This window comes from Dreissena polymorpha, chromosome 8 (genome assembly GCF_020536995.1).
Source record: "Dreissena polymorpha isolate Duluth1 chromosome 8, UMN_Dpol_1.0, whole genome shotgun sequence".
NCBI classification, from domain to species: Eukaryota; Metazoa; Mollusca; class Bivalvia; order Myida; family Dreissenidae; genus Dreissena; species Dreissena polymorpha.
Window position 1 is genome coordinate 97,271,196 of NC_068362.1, and position 20,792 is coordinate 97,291,987.

At 35.2% G+C, this 20,792-nt stretch overlaps 1 protein-coding gene and 1 long non-coding RNA gene across 2 annotated transcripts; both read right to left on the bottom strand.

Moving 5' to 3' along the window:
* Nucleotides 1-3,708: 3,708 nt before the first annotated feature.
* LOC127841057 (uncharacterized) lies at nt 3,709-5,949 on the bottom strand. The gene is made up of 3 exons (XR_008030692.1): nt 5,501-5,949; nt 4,837-4,947; nt 3,709-4,217 (listed from the first exon to the last, which is right to left on the bottom strand). It is a non-coding gene; the product is annotated as an uncharacterized LOC127841057 (long non-coding RNA).
* A 2,091-nt stretch (nt 5,950-8,040) lies between these two features.
* On the bottom strand, nt 8,041-10,150 carry LOC127840752 (uncharacterized). Its single transcript, XM_052369167.1, has 4 exons — nt 9,650-10,150; nt 8,902-9,023; nt 8,392-8,496; nt 8,041-8,130 (listed from the first exon to the last, which is right to left on the bottom strand). Exons 1-4 carry the CDS (start codon nt 9,768-9,770, stop codon nt 8,041-8,043), a joined length of 438 nt encoding a protein of 145 aa, XP_052225127.1. The 5' UTR covers nt 9,771-10,150.
* Between the last annotated feature and the right edge of the window lie 10,642 nt (nt 10,151-20,792).

The following is a 20,792-nucleotide window of genomic DNA, read 5'->3' on the forward strand; positions in this document are numbered from 1 at the left end:
AATGTAAAAATGTTAAAGTTCTTATAATTTCATTTTGACCTTTGAACAATATTTCAGTAATTTAAGTATTGCATTGACAAAAACACGAAAGGTACTTTCCTGTCATTTAAATCAAAAATCCGGCTTCAATGCGGTCATCTCCGACCGCGGAACTCTTGTTTCATCAGTTTGATTTAATTGCACTATAGCTATTTTCGTAATGTGCGGTTTGATAATCCCGGACACTACCTTGCATGGAATGTTACATGATCTTTTAATGTCGATCAATACAGCATCCGGAAGTACTTTAGCGTTGGCAATTTTGACGGGTACCATCATACAGCTACTAGGTGAAACTGTTATTGTTCCGTCTACATGGACTCTACACACTGCCTTAAGACGACTCCTTAGTATAACAGTGTATTATTTTATTATCTTTTGTAAGAAACTCAAGAGATTCCAGGTCCCATGTCTTAACATTGTTCAGGAGAAAATCGTGGCCAATTATGCCTTGTTATAAGATTTCGCTCACAATAATTGTAACTTTATTTCATGCACCGTAGTTGCAGAATCAGATCTTTAAGTCTGCACAACCATACACATTAATGTTGTTTCCATCTACTCCTTCTACTAGTATGTCCTTGCTGTATAATTGACTATGGCCTCCATATCCACAATTTTTATAGGTTTCCTTGGAAATTAAGGTAGCTGTATCACAACTATCCACTTAAAAATGAACACCCAAACTGTCAATTTTCCCTATAATGTAGAGTCCGTTGTCCAATGAGCTGGTTGCTCTACCAATCTGTCAAGTATGTGGCTTTTATATTGACACTGCTCAATACTCTTTAACGTCAGGCCTTCCACACTTTTGTGTTGCCGCCACCTCTTGGCCTACTGAAGTGACGGACAAGAGTTTTCCTGCTGCCTTATGGTATTTTCTTTAACCTTTGTATGGTCGTTCCCCCTTCTATGATTCTGTGGACATTGCTTGTAGAGGTCAAGGTGTGAAAGCAAAACAGCTCTTAAGTGCATAAAAAAAAATTAGAATGTTGAAACTGGTTGCTCTACCAATAGGCAATCTTTTCTGGCCTATATGCTTCAGATGGGCTTTCTTCATTCATATTACGGTAAAAGTGAATTGTTAGGCAATAATGAACAAAACAATTCATTTTCAAATTATCATACATGGTAAAAATTGACATGTTTTCAGTTGTTCATGAAATAATACAAAACAATATGTTCATGCATTAAGCAGAACTCATTGGTTCCTAACAGCAATCATTTAAACTGCATACCACTTGTAGGGCTTACAGATGTTCATTAACACAATAACTATTTTAAGCAAAATGTGCAAGAAACAAACTTAAGTGAACTTTAATTCCTATACACAGCGCAGGATACAGAAACACATACATTATTTACAGTCCCAAATAAACCATAATGTTGCAAAAACAGTAACATTGGCAGTCACAACTTTATGAAACTTTCTGATACTTTTTCCCACTTGTTAGAGCCTTGCCTTTTGTGACCACCCAAAAAAATTGTCAATGCTTAGGCCACGACTTTTTTTATTGGTTTTCAAAAATTATTTTGAAAATGGTCCATCGGGCGGTCGAAAAAATAAACAAACAAAAAACATCATTGGAAAAAAAAGTTAATACTAATAACATCAGAACAAAGACAACATATCTTTTATTAGCTTAACACACAGACAAAAAATCTAATTATGCAATGAAACACATCTATATCTTCAAATGAAATGAGTCCTAAAAGCACCTTTTGTAACATCAGGCAATTTTAAACACTCCATTACATGACATGGGTTCTTCTCCCATTAAAACAAAAAACTGCGCTTCATTTCCGTAATTTGATGCGCACCATTACCCAATGCGATGCCCGTTGCATAATTCTTATATAAGATAACCTACTCATACACAAATTATGTGTTTGCTCTTACTCGACTTATGAGATCGTCAATGAAAAAAAATCGAGGTAGATCGATTCCCACGTCGTTGCGGTAATGTTTGTTAAAGTTGTTGTTGTCATGAAAACTCGTTGATTTACAACGCAGAACATCTTATTTGAACTGACGCGAATTAATTTAATCATATTTGTCAACTTCGCTTTTGCTTTATTTTGATAATTTAATCCAAAGTTTAATGTTAGCAAGTGTTTTTTTACTGGAATTGTAAACAAGGCGTCAGTTAAAGTCTTCCGAAAATATGCAGTCTGTGTGAATTGACAGTTTGACGTCATCAAAGGAAAGCCACTTTCTGTCTGAAGCAATAAAGCGACAAATTTCGCGCTGACAAAATTGGCTTCCTTTGTCTAGCAATCAACATGCAGAATCAGTCGTGTGTTTGTTTCTCAATTGCAATCCTCCAATTTAATAATAGAACGTGCATAGCTCCGCCTTGGAATCTTTTGCAGAGAACGGAGGCGGAGTTTAACAGTTAATTGAGCTAGTGTTTTACGCAAGTTGAGTTCTGATTTGCCAAAATTACTCGGCCCTAAGCATTAAAACGACAAATACATTTATCAATGGTTTTCCGAGATATACCGATTTGTTTCGATTTCCAAACTTTCTGTACAGTTCCTATAAACTATGGCGGACGTGTTTACAAAATTCCTAAACACATATATCGTAAATAATGGCAGTGTTTTTAACCAGGTTTTTCAAGAAAAAACTGGTTATTAGATTGGCGAATGTCGGCGGGCGGGCTGGCGGGCGGAACAAGCTTGTCCGGGCCATAACTCTGTTGTTCATTGTCAATTTTTTAAATCATTTGGCACATTTGTTCACCATCATTAGACCGTGTGTCGCGCGAAAGAATTACTATGATATCTCCAAGGTCAAGGTCACAATTTGAGTTTGAAGGTCAAAAATGGCCATAAATGAGCTTGTCCAGGCCATAACTTTGTCGTTCATTGTCAGATTTTTAAATCATTTGGCACATTTGTTCACCATCATTAGACAGTGTGTCGCGCGAAAGAATTACGTCGATATCTGTGTTAACAAGTCTATATGCTGATTTTGTATTCTGCTCACTATTCAGTCAGTGTAAAATGTGTCAACAAGTCTATATGCTGATTTTGTTTTTATGTCCCCCACTATAGTAGTGGGGGACATATTGTTTTTGCCCTGTCTGTTGGTTTGTTGGTTGGTCTGTTGGTTGGTTGGTTTGCGCCAACTTTAACATTTGCAATAACTTTTGCAATATTGAAGATAGGAACTTGATATTTGGCATGCATATGTATCTCATGGAGCTGCACATTTTGAGTGGTGAAAGGTCAAGGTCATCCTTCAAGGTCAAAGGTCAAATATATGGGTCAAAATCGCTCATTTAATGTACATTTTTGCAGTATTTCAATATTCAAGATAGCAACTTGATATTTGGCATGCATGTGTATCTCATGCCCAATTTGAGTGGTGAAAGGTCAAGGTCATCCTTCAAGGTCAGAGGTCAAATATATGTGGCCCAAATCGCTTATTTTATGAATACTTTTGCAATATTGAAGATAGCAACTTGATATTTGGCATGCATGTGTAACTTATGGAGCTGCACATTTTGAGTGGTGAAAGGTCAAGGTCATCCTTCAAGGTCAGAGGTCAAATATATGTGGCCCAAATCGCTTATTTTATGAAAACTTTTGCAATATTGAAGATAGCAACTTGTTATTTGGCATGCATGTGTAACTTATGGAGCTGCACATTTTGAGTGGTGAAAGGTCAAGGTCATCCTTCTAGGTCAAATATATGGGTCAAAATTGCTCATGTAATGTAACTTCTGCAATATTGAAGCTAGCAATTTTATATTTGACATGCATGTGTATCTCATGGAGCTGCACATTTTGAGTGGTGAAGGGTCAAGGTCATCCTTCAAGGTCAAACGTCATAAAGGGGGACATTGTGTTTCACAAACACATCTTTTTCTCAGCTACTTTCACTTTAATGCAATTTAGGTGCTTAATTTCATTAAAATACTTTTATATAATTTTATTTTTCAAAGAAATTCAGAACATAATGCATGTACATGTATTACTTTCCAAGTGACAATTTAAAATATAATTGCAAGTCTAAAACTTGTGTAGGCAGCTTAGTAAATTATAAGTACCCAGGTGGGATAAAATTACAGTTTTTAAAAACTTTTTTGTTAATTAGCTGGGCTTCAGTAGGTCGTGGATCTTTTATAGAACTTGTACTGCTGTTATACTGTACGGCTCCGGCATGATCTCTGAAAGAAAAACAAAGCAAACAATATTACAAGAAAGTCATAAGTTTTTTACATTCATCTGTAAAAGTAAATGTGCAGCAATCATATGATTGAATATCTATACTTCAATGCTCATTCATATTTTAATCTATTTTAGATATTTCATATCACTGCTCAATTCGGTACATCTGGCTTTTTTGTATTTGAGCGAACATTTACGATCCTAAGTAGTTAGCAATTATTTCTTTTCCATTTACTGAAATTTATTCTCTTAAAGTTTGCAAGCGGGCTTTAATCTACTTGCAAACAGGCAACCACACAGGAAAACTGAGACTTTCAAGTGAATAAATTTGTGATTTAACTTATATTTTTATATGACTCTCTTTTATTTTGAAATTTATATTGTTGTTTTCTTAAATGCCCCAAAACGGGGTACACTAGCATGTATCTGGAAACTCAAAAATATATAGGAATTTTATATTCAGATATTGCTATATGAAAGTTATGCTAATTTGCTAATTCATATAAAAATAACCTGTAATTGAAACTAGACCAAAATATTGGATACCAAAAAGACAAAATACTTTCAGGTGGTTAACACTAAATTACTTATATGAGCCCGGGGCATAACAATATTTACCATGAATTTGTGGCCATGTTAGTCCTCTTGGTAAATGCGCCAAAAGAGCTGCTTTGCTGTCTTGGGTTATTTCCCTGCCAAACTCTGCAGTATCTTCCATCAACTGGTCAGCTACAGTTAAAACACATAATGAAAATGTATATATAAAATAATTCAAGTATTGTTTAAAATATTTAGTAAAATGGTCTTTAAATAATAATTTACAATGAAGTTAATACATCACAAAGCATAGCATAACAAAATTTGTTGGTATGATTAGTACAAATTTATTATTGCTATAATTAGAATGATGTGTAATTCTATTGGTATGAAAATGCACAGTGAAACCTAAAAAACAATGCTATTGGTTTAATTAATTTATTTATAAACATAAACAGCATTAATGGGCATTGAGTTCTCATCATGCACAGCACATAACTCCCTTAGCCTCAGTTCCCTAGCCATGCATTATAAACTTCCGATACTACATTCAAGCTTATTAATATCTCCACATAGGACTTCCTTTATCAAGCTGCAAACTGCACTTAGTGAAAATGTGTGTGACAGCTGCTTTTAAACTTCTATATTTGCCATACTTTTACCTAAAATGTCACATAAAAAAGGTGTACAATGATTAAGAAGAATAAATTTAAAGGAATATTTAGAAATAATGAAAAGCACAAACCTTCAGTTGTTGTTCTATTCCTAGACAGACTTCTGAAACACTTGTATGCATCACTTTTTAACAACATTTCATGTCACTTTCCAAATGATATCCATACATTATTATTTTAAGAAATTCTTGTTAATGGAAAAACTCATTAACTCTACTGTTTGTGAAATTACATTAACTTCATTTTAACAACAAGTTTAACCTGCATATTTTCTACAATACGCCTACTCCAGAATTTCAATCTAACAGGTAAACTTTCTGTATTTGAACTCAGCCAATCAGAAAAGGCTGTGATATTTTATAACCAATAGATTAGCCGCAGACATATCTGACTCATACACAGGCTTATCAGATAGTTTGTTAATTGCAAACCTGGACTGTAGTTAAATATTGAGTGTGTACAAACCTTGAACAGGGTTAAGGAATTTAAACTTGTAGACATTGCTTTGAAAGTTACTACTATTACTTCTACTACTAGTACTACTACTACTACTTCTGCAAAACTACTACTACTATTACAACAGCCACAACAACAACAACAACAACTACTACTACTACTACTACTACTACTACTACTACTACTACTACTACTACTACTACTGTTACTTCTACTTCTACTACTACTACTACTACTACTACTACTACTACTACTACTACTTCTACTACTACTACTACTACTACTACTACTACTACTACTACTGCTGCTACTACTGCTACTACTACTACTACTGCTTCAACTACTACTACTGCTTCAACTACTACTACTACTTCTGCTACTGCTGCTGCTACTGATGCTGCTACTACTCCTGCTGCTGCTGCTGCTACTACTACTACTATTGCTACTGCTGCTGCTACTACTACAACTCCTGCTGCAGCAACTACTACTTCTACTGCTGCTGCAGTTACTACTACTACTACTACTACTATCACTACTACTACTACTACTACTACTACTACTACTACTACTACTAGTACTTCAACTACTACTGCTACTACTACTGCTACTACTACTGCTACTGATGCTGCTACTGCTACTACTGCTGCTGCTGCTACTTCTACTACTACTACTTCTACTACTACTACTTCTACTACTACTACTGCTGCTGCTTCTAATGCTACTTCCTTAACTACTACTACTACTGCTGCTACTAGTATTGTTATTATTATTTATACTACTATTGCTACCATTACTGCTACTATTCCTGTAAATGGGTATTTCTATAAAATTTGCCATTCAAGATCTAGCAAACGATTATTAAAGAATGTTATTTCAGTGTTGCAATATTAATTTGTCTTATTTAATAGTCTCTGTTTAATCGATATTTTTATATGTCCGTGCATCAGAAGTGCCTTTCTTCATAATAGAGCGTTTTGAATAAGTCAAGTGTCATCTCAACGTCATTTCCGCAACTAACCTTCAGTTTACTCCTATCAAAAACTCCAAAGCGTCTGCCGCAAACTTGAAAGTTGTGTTGATTTGTATGGTCAACCTTAACATGCCGTTGCGAAAATATAGAATATTTTCATATCAAATATAGTTTTCAGAGTTATCTTTCTTTAATCATCATTTCCGCAACGAAAAATATCGACACTTTTCTGTTTTGATAAGTTTACGAACGTTATGCTTCCAGTTTTAGACAGAAAGTATTTGTTTTAAATTGTTTTTAGCACAATGCATAAAGAAGTGACTTATATAAACGCCGTTGTTCATTAAATCCATCACAAATAGTTTGCGTTACGGAAATGACGAACTGTTGCGGTAATGATAGAAACATGGATGATATTTATGTTTGTTACACAAAGAAAATTTCGGAATAAAACAGTATAGTAAAAGCACAAAGCGCAATTAAAAATGTATATGGAAACGGAACTTAATTAAATCGAGCATATTCATCACAAAAAATCGGGATTAACTATCATTGAATTCATATTCTGTTACGACTATTGTGTCAAGTATTAATTGGTCGTTAAATTAAAGTGCATACTGTGCCTATTACATGTGTATGTAATAGGCACATTATACACTATGATATAATGACCAATTAATACTCGACACAATAGTCGTAACAGAATATGAATTCAATGATTGTTAATCCCGATTTTTACGTACATGCAACACAAAAATACAACCCGAAAAACATTTTCATATCAAAGGATAATGTTTAAAGATCATATTTGTCTTTCACTGACTCCCATATTGGTAGAGGTAGGGCCTGGTGACGGCCACTAAACTTCTCTGGTTCACAGGGTAACATGGTAATGATACGATCTTTTTCGTACCAGCATTCGTCCTTATGTAAAGGCCAGAAATATCGATTGATACCGACACAATGCATTGCACTAACTTTCACACCGATGTCGTCTACTTCCGTAATCTTTCCTGGATATGGTTTATTATCATACTCGACCAAACAATAGCTGTCAACTAGACTCTCGTCAATACTGACTGGTACATTGAGATCTGCAATTCAATAAATAGTCATTATAAATAGTTCACGAAACTATAATAATTTCAAAAATGGTCAGTGTTGTATCACTTATGGCGATGTTGATCAAACAACAATTACCTGACAAGGAAGATCAGCCCCGTTTTGTGGACCTACAATGCTGTCGTCATCCATCGGTACGGGATTTGCAAACGGCTGGAATTAAAAAATAACAATAAAACAGTCTGCATAAAAAAAAATAATTAGAAACAATACTTTAGGCAATACTAGCTGGTGTCAAAATGAGTCAATACTGTTTTTATAATAAACATCGAGCATCACATAAGCAGTATGCACTATTTGCAAGGCGCAATGCAGATACTTAAACTGACGACATATGTTTTCAATATATAAATCTTAAAAAAAAAAATAATTCATGTATTTAAGGTACTAGTATGTTAAACAAATATATTTAACCTGGACATTGAAATTGGTTGTAACCGGTTGGTAACATGAACAATCCGGTGAACAGAAACAACTCAGGATTCTTGACTGAACTGTCCCGCTTTCTTTGACAACAACCTGAAACAGAACAAGACTGTGCCTTAGATTTGAGGTGGGGTTTGGGCGTAGTCGTCCAATTGTAAAAGTCAAGTAGAAATTATTGTGCAAAAACGTTATGGTTGTTATATACTTTGTAAGATAAATTTAGTCATTTTATAATTGTAAATGTACAATATATTGTGTTTTTAAATGATCCATATAGAGTCATTTCACGAGGTAAATGTACTGGCTTCAATATATTTAACGTATTGTCTTGCATTTTTCGGGGGCGCGGGCCGGATGCGCACACTACATCCCCCCACCCCGCATTTGCTAGTGGTCACGGCGCTAAAGTTTATAGAGATATGATCGTTAAATTTTGTCGAAAGTTATTTTCACCAGTCTCTAAATATACATTACAAAATGCTATTTAAAATTACCCACCTGATGGAGTTTCATCGTCTCTTGAACGCCGGTAATCTTTGTTGGAATAGCAGCTTCCTGTTGCGTGATGTCATCGTTTTTCACTTCGAAGATCATCAAACGGCTTCCTAGTTTCTCCAGACCTTGTGAAAAAATCGTAAGTACTACATGAGATTTTTTTTCCATATCTTAATAATAATAAACTCAGAAAGTACCGACTATTGACAGTCTGTCATTCAAATTACATGAATGGTATTAATGGCATACGTCTCAAGTAGCAAAATGTAAAAAAATATTCTTAAATCACACCAGTATATAGGTTTAAACGTGAATTTATGTATTTAAAACTACCGATAGTCGAGTATGGAATCAATGATCTACAGTATTATGTACTTTGGTTGTGCTGGGAGTTTTTCCATTTACATTCCATTACTTAAAACATTAATATTTAATTGGATCTTTAGAAAATGTACGGTAATTTAAAACTGTAGTGAAATCAGTGTAACCTGTTGTTTACCCTTTCAGTGCTGAAAGCGAATTTTGAAGGCCTTTGCAAACAATTTGGATCCAGATGAGACGCCACAGAACGTGGCGTCTCATCAGGATCCAAACTGTTTGCTATTCTGATATTTCTGATAATATTCTTTGAAAAAAATCGAAAATGTTAATTTTAGAAATTAAGCAGCCGACATTTTAGCAGACGACAAATTTCCCAGCATGCAAAGGGTTAATATTTTCAAACACATTAATAAAGTCTGTGCTAAATTACCTCTCATTAAAGCACTAGCACCCGTTATGTCCGTCTCATGGGTGTTGACGAGTGTATCCGCCTCACGCTTGACTACGGCTCCAATACCATCAGGGGCGCCCTTGCCGTGTCCTGCCTCCATAAAATTCCATCTTCCGCCATTTACAAAGCCATACTCGAAAATTTTCGTAGAAAAGAGGTAGAAATTTGATTTACACCTGTATTGTGTGGTAGGCCCATCGGAGACGAAATGGATTTTATCGATGTCAGGAGTGGTCCGCCGGATGTGCAAGAGGATAGGATCGAGATGTGCCCATATTCCAGGAGGGGAGTGTTTCAAATCGTCCGATACGGTTGCGAAAGATATATGCTTGGATTTGAAATAGGCGACACCGGTGTGAATAGAAATTTGGCGTTTTGACGAACCGAAATGTACACTCTGAATCTCAGATGCATATTTACATTGATAGTTCTCTGAGAAATCAATATGTATGATAACCTCGTTATTTGTTAAATTTTGTTTCAGTTGATGGAGCATATATATACTGGTGCTTAATGTTAAATTCATGTCTTGCAAGTCGTGAAATCTCCTCATGCAATTCACCAATAAGCGTTTCTATAGTCCCACTTTCTTGGCTTTTTAAAGTCATGTTTGATTTCTTAACTTGCTTTTCGCCATTCAGGGTTATTTCTCTTTCAATTCTTTTGTTCTTCCACATTTTCCATTCAATGATTTTTCCAGTATTTATGTTACTCTTCACGACATTAGTTTTAAATGCTTTGTCCTTGCACTCCGTGCACGTGCGGTACATGCAGGACATTGAGTTTGTATCGCACGTGATATCTTGTATTAAGGTGTTCAGATCGCGGTGTTCGAACACACCTTCACTTGCAAGTTTATTTAGTTTTAATATGGGATTTTCATGAATTTTGCACAAACAAGTTTCGCGGTCTTTCTCAGTGGCTCGTTTTATCCAAAAAGGCTTCAACCTTGCAAAAAGACTAAAACTGATGTTGGAGCTGTTTTCATAAAGAAATTTCTTGTGCAAGTTTGTTAAACTATCATTCATTAATCGAATCTGCTTTTTCACTTTTCTTCTTGTGATGGTTGATTTCTTTCCGGCCTTGATTCTCGAGTTATCATATCTTTCAAAGAAGTCTGTTATGTGTTTCTGGAAAACTGTGCTTCTATGTCTTTGTGGTGTGTTTGCGTGCACCCGTATTCTACTCTCTGAAATCCCGGTTGCTTTTTTGGCAAAATCCCCTACCCCGTATTTGCGTAATACTGCTTCCCTATATATCAATTTTTTTAGCATTCTCTTTTCGGCGGTTTCAGCATTTGAATACCTCTTTCTTATGTTATTTAAGTATCGAGTACATGGTAATGGCGGTCTTTGTCTTCGCTCTATCGTTCATTATTATTTCCACTTCATTATCAATTTGACTTTCAGTGCGCTTAATGTTCTTGTTTTTTAACCTGTAGTACCTCTTCTTGTACATATCTTTCATGCGTCTTTCTTTGTTGAGTGCTATTCTTAATTTAAACTGTTCTCTGTATGCTTTTGATTTATTTAAATTCTATTTTCTTCGGCCTCTGTCCCTGTTCTGTATCTCTCGGCTTGGCCCTGGTCCATTGTCTGGTGGGGAATTCGGGGTTGTCATGGTTAATTTCAATGCCGCCGTGATCTTTTTCGTTCGATCTCTGAAGGTTTTACTGCTAATCTTCCATGCACGTCGCTTTGATCTTTTTTCTCTTTTGGACATGTCGTGAACTAATTTTATATTGCCCCGTTCCTTCCTTTTCAAATATCGCTCTCTTTCTTTTTGCTTGTACTTTTCGTGTTTTTCTGTATCATTTCTCTGTCTTTTGCGCCATAGCGCCGATCTTTCGCCGCTTGTCAACGCCATACTTCCTGAATGAGAATAGGGTTTGCTACAATAACATATGTAGCAAAAAAATCGTCATTTCCGAAACGGTGCATATCTATCGTTTTTTTACAATTGTCGCACACATATACTTTTTTTACAATTAAAAAAAAAAATATACGGGCCTTTTTTAAACTGGGTGAATATTTACATGTTCTCTTTATGATGATAATTTATTACAAACTATTTAAAAAAATAAATAATAGATCTACTAACTCTTTCGTCAAAATTATTTCTATAGAATATCTTTAAAAACATGTTTCACATCTTTACGCTTATAGTTGTACGTTATTTTATTCACGAATTGACATTAAATTATTTTATTTACGTAACCCACTTTATTATAATTGCTTATATTAGAATATTATAATGCAGCCGTCATTACCGAAACGATTGCATCATTATCGAAACGATTTTAAAGTTTCGGTAATGAGCGTTTCGGTTATGTTTATTTTTAGCATTTTTTTCATGTGCGTCTGACTAACAGAGATTTGTTCACTCGTTACACTGCATGATATCAAGATCGAATATCAACTCATCATAAATACAAAACATGTTTGTGCTTTTACATATCATTTTGTTAGTTATAAGCATACGGTAATGATGCGTAAAAAACATACGACAATACAATGCAAGCTTACCTATGCCTTTTAATTATTTCAGCTCATGAATTCGCGGCCTCGTCTGTTGTTAGAACGTTCGCGCCCAAACAAGCTTTTGCATACGTCATAAAACAAAGGTTACAATAAACCATATATACCACTGGAAGAAAAAATTAATTAAGTTGCGGTAATGACGACAATTCTAGTGACACAAAACAAAATCTTTTTTTTCCATTTATAATTTTTAGACTAGTACTGAATGAATAAAAATTGTTTTTTAAAGGCCCTGTATACGGATTAAATGCATAACCTTTATATAAATTTGCTTCATTATTTGAAAAATATGCTTCTATAATTAGGTATTTGGAGAAGTGACAACTGTTTTTTCCTGTATTTGTCGTGACTGGTGAGTTACATGTATTATTTAAAATGTTAAATAGATCATCTTTACATACAAAGTATTTAAAACTATTGATTTAACAATTATAAATGAACAATATTTTCAAAATTGCTCCAAAACTTCCATCGAAAACCATGCATGGCTCGAGTGACAAAAGTTTGGCAATTTTTATAGAAATACCCAAATGCTAAAACAACAACACAATAATAACTACTACTACTGCTACTGTCACTTAAATTTTCTCAAAGATGGCACAAAAGCAGATGGACCCCAAATAAGGAATTTCTCTGAACTGATGATGTATATGGGATAAAAATCGTGCAAAACATCAAATTTAATTATAATATTATAACTATCTTGCAACATAACTGAACAATTCAACAAATATTTACAAAACATACAAATGAGTGTATAAAAGCAGCGATTTTCCTTGTCCAATTGGGAAAAGTACCCGTACCGGTCCGATTGGGAAAAATTGAGTCGTGAAAACCTCAAAATTGGGAAAAATCAAGTCGTGAAATCCTGAAATTGGGAAAATCGCGTCGTGAAGTTTGGGTCTTATTGAATACATCATACAGTTCATACTTAATTGAACATACCCATTTAAATAATCATTTGCAGGCATGCCTTAATGACCATTAAGTTATAAAGTTTATATAAATAACAAAATATTATAAAGAACACACCAAATCAATTACTAGTTGTTTTAATCTCTTTTAAAGCAATGTCTCTCTCTTTCATTTTTGTGAAAATTTCAACAATCTTTGATGTTTGATCATCACTCAGTTGCTTGCATCCCTCCCTGCACAGCATCATTATTGCTGTCAATGTGTCCTGTGATAGATGGTTCCGATTGGTTTTTTGGCATAATATTTGCTATTATGACTCATTTCAAACTACGATAAGGTTACAAACCGACGTAAAACAGTACGCTGGCTGCCTGGCAAAAGAACCGGAAACAGTAACAACTCTATTGATTGAATGCGCTGAATAATAAAACCCGAAATTAATCGAGCGCGTGGTTACACACAACTATACGATTTTCTTTGTTCGCTCGCTGAAAGTTGGTTTTTTTACGAAACTTTCTATCGTTTTGAGAAAAAATTCGGACGCTGATTGGGATTTTTCCAGATGCCGATTGGGAATTTGGGAATTTTCGCTCGATTGGGAAAGTACCGTTTTGGGAATTTGGGAATTTTCGTTCGATTGGGAAAGTACCGTTTACCGGTACTTTATAAAGAAGGAGGAAAATCGCTGAAAAGACTATCCTGGAAGAAAATGATAAGGCAATATCAAACCGAAGTCGTGAGGGTACTGTTACTCTTGAAACGGTTACACAAAGTACATTATTAAAGTAGCCTTTAAGTTCAACACTATTTTCAGCATTTAAGGCTAGTTTTATGTGAAAATTTAAGACAGATCAAACTAAAATGACAAACGTTAGCCTATGAAAATCAATTCTCAATGTTGATGATTTGTGTAATAGACATGTATTAAGGAGCCTTTGCAAATATGAACTTAAATATTTAGTATGAATATTTACGGCATTCAACATTTGGAAGTCGTCCATACGGTCATTGATAAATTGATCTGGTTAAAATTAAAGACAAAAGTAGCCAATTTTAAGTTCTTTTATGCTAGATCTAACTAAGAATCTGGCTGCATCTTCAGATACTTTGAAACAAGATGACAGTTTTAGAAAAGTGGGGTCTATGTCTGTCATAATTTTGAAATATTCATAGGTGTTCTCATGACGTCATAGCTAAGTGTTATCAACAAACAATTAAATGCTGCTTTTACTAAATACGTATACTGCTTATCAGTCTTAAATACTTATTTGAAACAAAACCATTCATGTCATAACAAAGAAACAAATCATTTAACATATTGTGATGCAATGGTTTAGTCAATTAATTATTCCAACATTCTACATATACTGGCCTATTTAAGGATTCCACATGTACTTTAACCATGTGGTGATCTGGCCTATTTAAAGGAAAAGGCTTACCACCTAACAAGTTTATCGCAAATGATAGAGCTAATTGAGAAAATTACAACAGTGAAAGAATTTTTTATAAATCAGACTACAGATAGCGAAGATATGGCAGTTTTTAGAGTTGCATATGGTCGCCACAATCTTGAAAATATGTAAGGAATGTTTGATCTAACAACATCCTAGGCTTACCAAATTACAGGGCTCCCTAACTATTTTCAAGTTTTAATTCAAAGACTTTTCCAGGACCTTTTGACAATTTTTTCAAGGACCTTTCTTGGAAATTCCAAACATCATTTTAACACATCATAAACAAGAGCTGTTCGTAAGACTGCGCGCTCAACTATTTCGATGCTTAATAGTAAAAAGGGCATATCTTATTCAAGAAATTTGGAAGATGAAGAAGGGGCATAATTCTGCTAAAAAAAGCTATTCAGAGTTATGGGACCGGTGCCAATCAGCTATGATATTCACAGAGAACAATTGTGTGAAGTTTCAACTAGGTATCTTTGATAGTTTGCTAAACCTTAACCAAAAATGTCTAAGTCGAAAAAGGGGCATAATTCTGCAAATAAGATATTTAGAATTATGGGACCTTTGCCAAATAAAACTTCTGACACTAACCTCATTTTATTCTTTTAAATACAGTCTACGTTAATATGGGGGGGGGGGGCATAAACATTATTTTACTGCCATAATTTCTTCAACCTGCTCAATCATTTAAGATTATCTTGTTAGGAAGTAAGCCTTTTTATTTAAAAACTTCAGCATTGAACATTTTCCATAACCATGTAATCCGGCGTATTTAAGATTCCTTCATTCCACATATATTTTAACCATATGGTTATCTGGCCTTAGGATTTCAGCATTCCATATGTATTTTAAGCATGTGATGATCTGTCTTTAGGATTCCAGAATTCCATGTGATAACAAATGAAAAGCAGAATCTTCTATTTACCCTATTTATAGCTTTTAAAGCCTACTGAGGGTTTGTGAAGTTTCTTTAAAATTGGCCGACTGGTTTCGGAGTTGTTGTTTGAAGACATAATGGACGCACAGTGGAGCAGACAAAAACCAGTCACAATAACTCACCTTCAGCACGAATGTGCTCAAGAGAGCTAAAAATACAAGAGCCAGTGACAAAATAAGTTTATGTTGTAAGAGCAAATGAGACCTTCATGATTCAACTTTGTACTAAACAATACTTTGCACCCACACTAGTTATTTCTTTAATTATGTATAAGCATTACCATAGCAACAGCACTTAACCACCATGTCATGAAACTCTTTAGAATCATAAGCGTAGATAGTAATGTTTTTTACTTTAATATCATACTTCAAATCCTGGAAATATTGAAAAAATGTAGAAAACTTTGAACAGTCAGTGAAAACAAAATACCCAAAAGGAAATCCATCCTTTGCCATACCTCTGGCTAGTAAATACTAAATATACTGCAAACAGAAAAGTTGGTGAAAATTCTCTTATTCTTTTGAATTGTCAATCATTCTGTACACTTTTTTCTCTTCAGGACATCCTTTTTACGTAGGTGTATAACCCCGCCTTTCTTCTTGCTTATTTGCATTGCTTTCAAACATTGCTTAGGGGTTGGCCTTCTGTTTTCTACGAAATATTTTTCAAAAAGTTGTCTGATCTCTTTCTCTTCATCGGAACTCCATTTCTGGCAAGTCACAGCACTGTTTTTCTTGGCCCGATGACCAGGGCGAGTTTCACTGCATTCTGCAAGATTTGTAAAATCTTCCTCCGTGTCCTCATCCACATTCATGTCTTCTGAGGCAACAAACAGCTCCTCCAGTGGGACATCATCAGGATTACCAACAGCGTCCTCCGCTAATTCTGAGTAAGAAGTATTTTATGATTAATATTCACTTTCAACATCAAAATTATATTTTAATAGCATGCTCAACATCACAAAGCTCAAAACCTGAAGTTTACTTTATATTGATTCTATTTTAGGGTCACTTCTTGACAGGGAATGACTGTGGCCGGCTATGCCAGACTGAGATCACCTTGACAGGGACTGGCTGTGACAGTTTCAGACCGTACAACAGGACTTATTACCTGGTCACCACCCTTTGGTTTTATCAAGAAATATGTTATGACATGGTTATTCACACTTTTTTGTGTTTTTTTGGGTAACTTTTCCAGTTGTGCGACATTTTGGTGGCAATAAATGTAAAGCGAATTGAAGTTATCGTAAATTGGCCAAGGGAGGTAATAATTGTCGAAAATTATTACAGTACAGTACGGCATGTACGGGATGGGAACCATAATTAGATGGGTACCAAATGGTGTTTTGTACGATTTTGAGCAAATTTTGTAAAAATTCAATTGTTTTAAACTGTTTTATGGAGGGGAAAAAGCTTCCGCTGGGGGAATTTTTCGGTCCTGAAAGGGGAAAAAAACAACCTAGATTGCTGGGTGAAGACGCTGATATTCGGCGTCTGTTATATAAGGTGAAAAAACCCTGTCATATGAACATATTATATAAAATTTGTTTTGAGAATGAGATTAACAGCTTAATCATCATACTAGCCACTTATCAACAGCAGACTCAGGATTAAAATCCTTTAAAGCTGGGGAGCACAGTTTAACTGTCATCAGACTACGCAGGGTAGCCTGGGTCATGCTTTGACGACAGCTTGTCTTTACCAGCTTCATGTGTGAGAAGCTGGTCTCGCAAGAGACGCTGGTTGGTGGCTAAGACTCAATACCAGGTCAATGAGGAGACTGGTGTTGCTTAGCTCCTCCTCAGCACTTCAAAGCAGTCACCCCCTGCCATCTTCTTCACAGATTGGCCATGTCTGTGAAGTTGACATTGACTTACATTTTTATGACAAATAGACAATATTATTATATTTAGTGAAAATATTTTTTAGAATTTTATCACACAAAGTTTTTATGATTTTATATTACCTCTTCTTGAGGATTTTCTTCAAAACTCTTCATTCCTTGAGGCATTGTTGAACATCAAAGGAAGGACACCTTGAAGTCATCTTGTTCTCGAAGAGGGATGCTTAAGTGTGGCTACTTGTTCATTACCATATCCTGCAAAAGCGTTTTAAAAACAACTTAATTGTTACATTTTAATCTTATGTGTTTATTGAAGTTTTCCAGGAAAGACTTAAGATGGCTTGATATTTTACATTGTTTTCAATATTATTTTTTTCAATAAAATTTGTACAATACAAAAAAAAAGAATTAATCGCTGTACTGGAGTCAAGCAAGCTGAAGCGTTCTTCGATGGCATAACATAGGCAATTCATCAACTTGGTTCTATACCCTAGGTCGGGTGTAATGCCACTGAGCTTCAGGCCTTGGTACTCTCCTGTCATCTGCATGGCTTGGACTTCTTCTGGATCGATCCCTGAATTTAGAAATAAAAAAAATCCTGAATAATAGTAACCATGATTTTAGTAACATACATCCTTTGCATATACCAAATATATTTTAATTCAAAAATGACTTTAAACAATTTTATAACTGGATTTACTTACCCTACCGAAATTCAGCGAAATCTATCGGCAACTTTTCCAAGCACATCCAACTTTTCACAGCATATCAGGTTTCCAGGTGAATAATACCAACCATGGCAAATGTCACAAGGCGCTTGTCAAGGAGCATGGAGAAATAGCCATGTGCCTTGGCATTTTCGTGGCTACACGAGGCCAAGTGTGCCTCATATGCTTTGTAACTGTTGGCAATTAGGCAGTCGATACCATCATTTGGGTGAGGAAGCCATCTTGTTGTTGTTATTCTTTTCGGAGCTACCATGTTTATTGAGAGTGCTTCACTTGCCTCCTTTAAACCTGATCTGTTTTTGTGAATTTTGTAAAATTTGTGGAGACCAATCAAAAGATTCATTAACTTTTGGTATTTGTTGTCGGACTTAACAACATCACGAAAGACCAGCTCTAAACAATGACTGAAGCAGTGTATATTTATGATGTGATCCCCATATTCCCTGCGTAGGAGCAGCAAGCCCTGCATTTTGCAGTCATGTTGGCTGCAACATCCGAGACCAAACCTACAAGTTTGGCTGCAAAAAAAATCTTTATTTTAATTTAAGTACAAAATATGACATCAGCAATTATTTTGAATTTTATTGTTCATGTAGGTCTCCTAAATAATATTAATTGGGTTATAATAAATTGAACAAACACCTTGAACAGATATGCACTACACAGTCTATACTGTTAGAAGATAATATGTTAGGTAACATTATGTTTAAGTTTAAGAAATAACATACTTTCATCTAAGCCAATTTATTGAATCTCATTCTAGACTAATTCCAGCAGATGTTGACTTGATGTTGATTGTGGTGACCTAGACATACGATCGAGAGTCAATTAATTCAGGGTTCCCAGCCAACCTGGATATCAGGGAAAACCTGGAAAAAGACTTTCACTTTTTCCAGTCAGGGAAAAGTCAGGGAATATGAGAAAAGTTCCTTAAATCAGGGAAAAATCGGGAAATTTTGTTTGGTCAGAAACTTTTCTGACTTGTGTCGAAAAGTCCATATTTTTAAAACAGCAATAATTCATCTGTTTGGCTTTGGTGGCTTTGTAGTACACATGTTGCTTACTGTACTACATGTATTAGTAAATACCTACTTTTTTCTCACATTCTCTCTGTTTATATAGCAGCTGTGATGCACCTATATATATTTATTGAGGGTGTTTAAAACAAGTAATAGGTCGAAATTATGATCCTGGTTTGTTTTTTTTACATCAGGGAAAAATCAGAGAATTTTGTTCATACCAAAAGCTGGGAACCCTGTACCGTATTTTACCATGCATAGCGCGCAGTTTTTTACCTTCAAATTTCAAAATAAAAATTCAGTGCGCGTAATACATTGACACAACGCTTTCCTGGTTGCTAAATTGCAAAAAATCCATTTCGTAATCGTAAATCTTCACAATTGACGCCATTTTTTTATTGCAGAAAACTACAACCTATAATGTTATAGACTGAAGGGGCCGTTGTCGAAACAACAAATAGCGGGAAACGGTTGGAATGAACGGGGTAGTAACAGTTTTGACAAAAATTAAAAGATGAAAAAAATGTTTTTGTTGGTGTTTTCACCCTTTTCATTGATTGTTTATTAAAAAAAATCAAGGTATATCGATCCCCGCGTCGTCACGGTATTGTATGTTAAAGTTTTTGTTGTCATGAAAACTCTTTGATTTACAACGCAAAACGTCTTATTTGAACTGACGCTAATTATTTCAATCATATTTCTCAACTTCGCTTTTGCTTTATTTTGATAATTTAATCCAAAGTTTAATGTTAGCAATTCCGAAAATTTGCACTCTATGTGAATTGACAGTTTGACATCATCAAAGGAAAGCCGCTTCCTGTCTGAAGCAATAAAGCTACATGTTTCTCGCCGACAAAATTGGCTTCCTTTGTCTAGCAATCAACATGCCAAACCAATCGTGTGTTTGTTCCTCAATGGCAAGCGTCCAATTAAATAATAGCACGTGCAAAGCTCCGCCTTCAAACCTTTTGCAGAGAACGGAGGTGGAGTTTATCTGTTAATTGAGCAAGAGTTTTACGTAAGTTGAGTTCCGATTTGCCGAAATTACTCGGCCCTTAGCATTGAAACGACGAATACATTTATGAATGATTTTCCGATCTCTACATTAAAGGGGCCTTTTCACAGATTATGGCACTTTTTTAACTTATTCATTAAATGCTTTATATTGATAAATGTAAACATTGGATCGTAAAAGCTCCAGTAAAAAATCAAGAAAAAAAATAAAAAAATGAAAAGAACATTGCCCGGAGCAGGTTTCGAACCAGTGACCCCTGGAGTCCTGCCAGAGTCCTGAAGTAAAAGCGCTTTAGCCTACTGAGCTATTCCGCCGAGTACACATACTTGACGTATTTTATACCTTATATAAGCAATCTTCGTAGTTTCACAAATTTAACGACAAAAACAGAACTCTCCAAATTATTCAATCGTTTCGCGTTGCAACGCTTTATAATTTTTATACGCCCGTATAAAATACGGGACGTATTATGTGAAACCCCTTGGCGGGCGGCGGGCGGCGGGCGGCGGGCGGAAGGCATCACTTTGTCCGGACTCTAATTCAAATTGTATTCATCCGATCTTCACCAAACTTGGTCAGCAGTTGCATCTAGTTGATATCTAGGCCAAGTTCGAATATGGGTCATGCCGGGTCAAAAACTAGGTCATAGGGTCAATAAGTGCATTTTCA

What these genes read in the sequence shown, in the direction of transcription:
- LOC127840752 (XM_052369167.1), bottom strand. Translation starts at nt 9,770, where the DNA reads ATGGAGGCAGGACACGGCAAGGGCGCCCCTGATGGTATTGGAGCCGTA. An exon ending in AGACGATGAAACTCCATCAG is followed by an intron (nt 8,497 to 8,901) that starts GTGGGTAATTTT and finishes GTTCTGTTTCAG; the next exon opens with GTTGTTGTCAAAGAAAGCGG. An exon ending in CAACCAATTTCAATGTCCAG is followed by an intron (nt 8,131 to 8,391) that starts GTTAAATATATT and finishes TTTTAATTCCAG; the next exon opens with CCGTTTGCAAATCCCGTACC.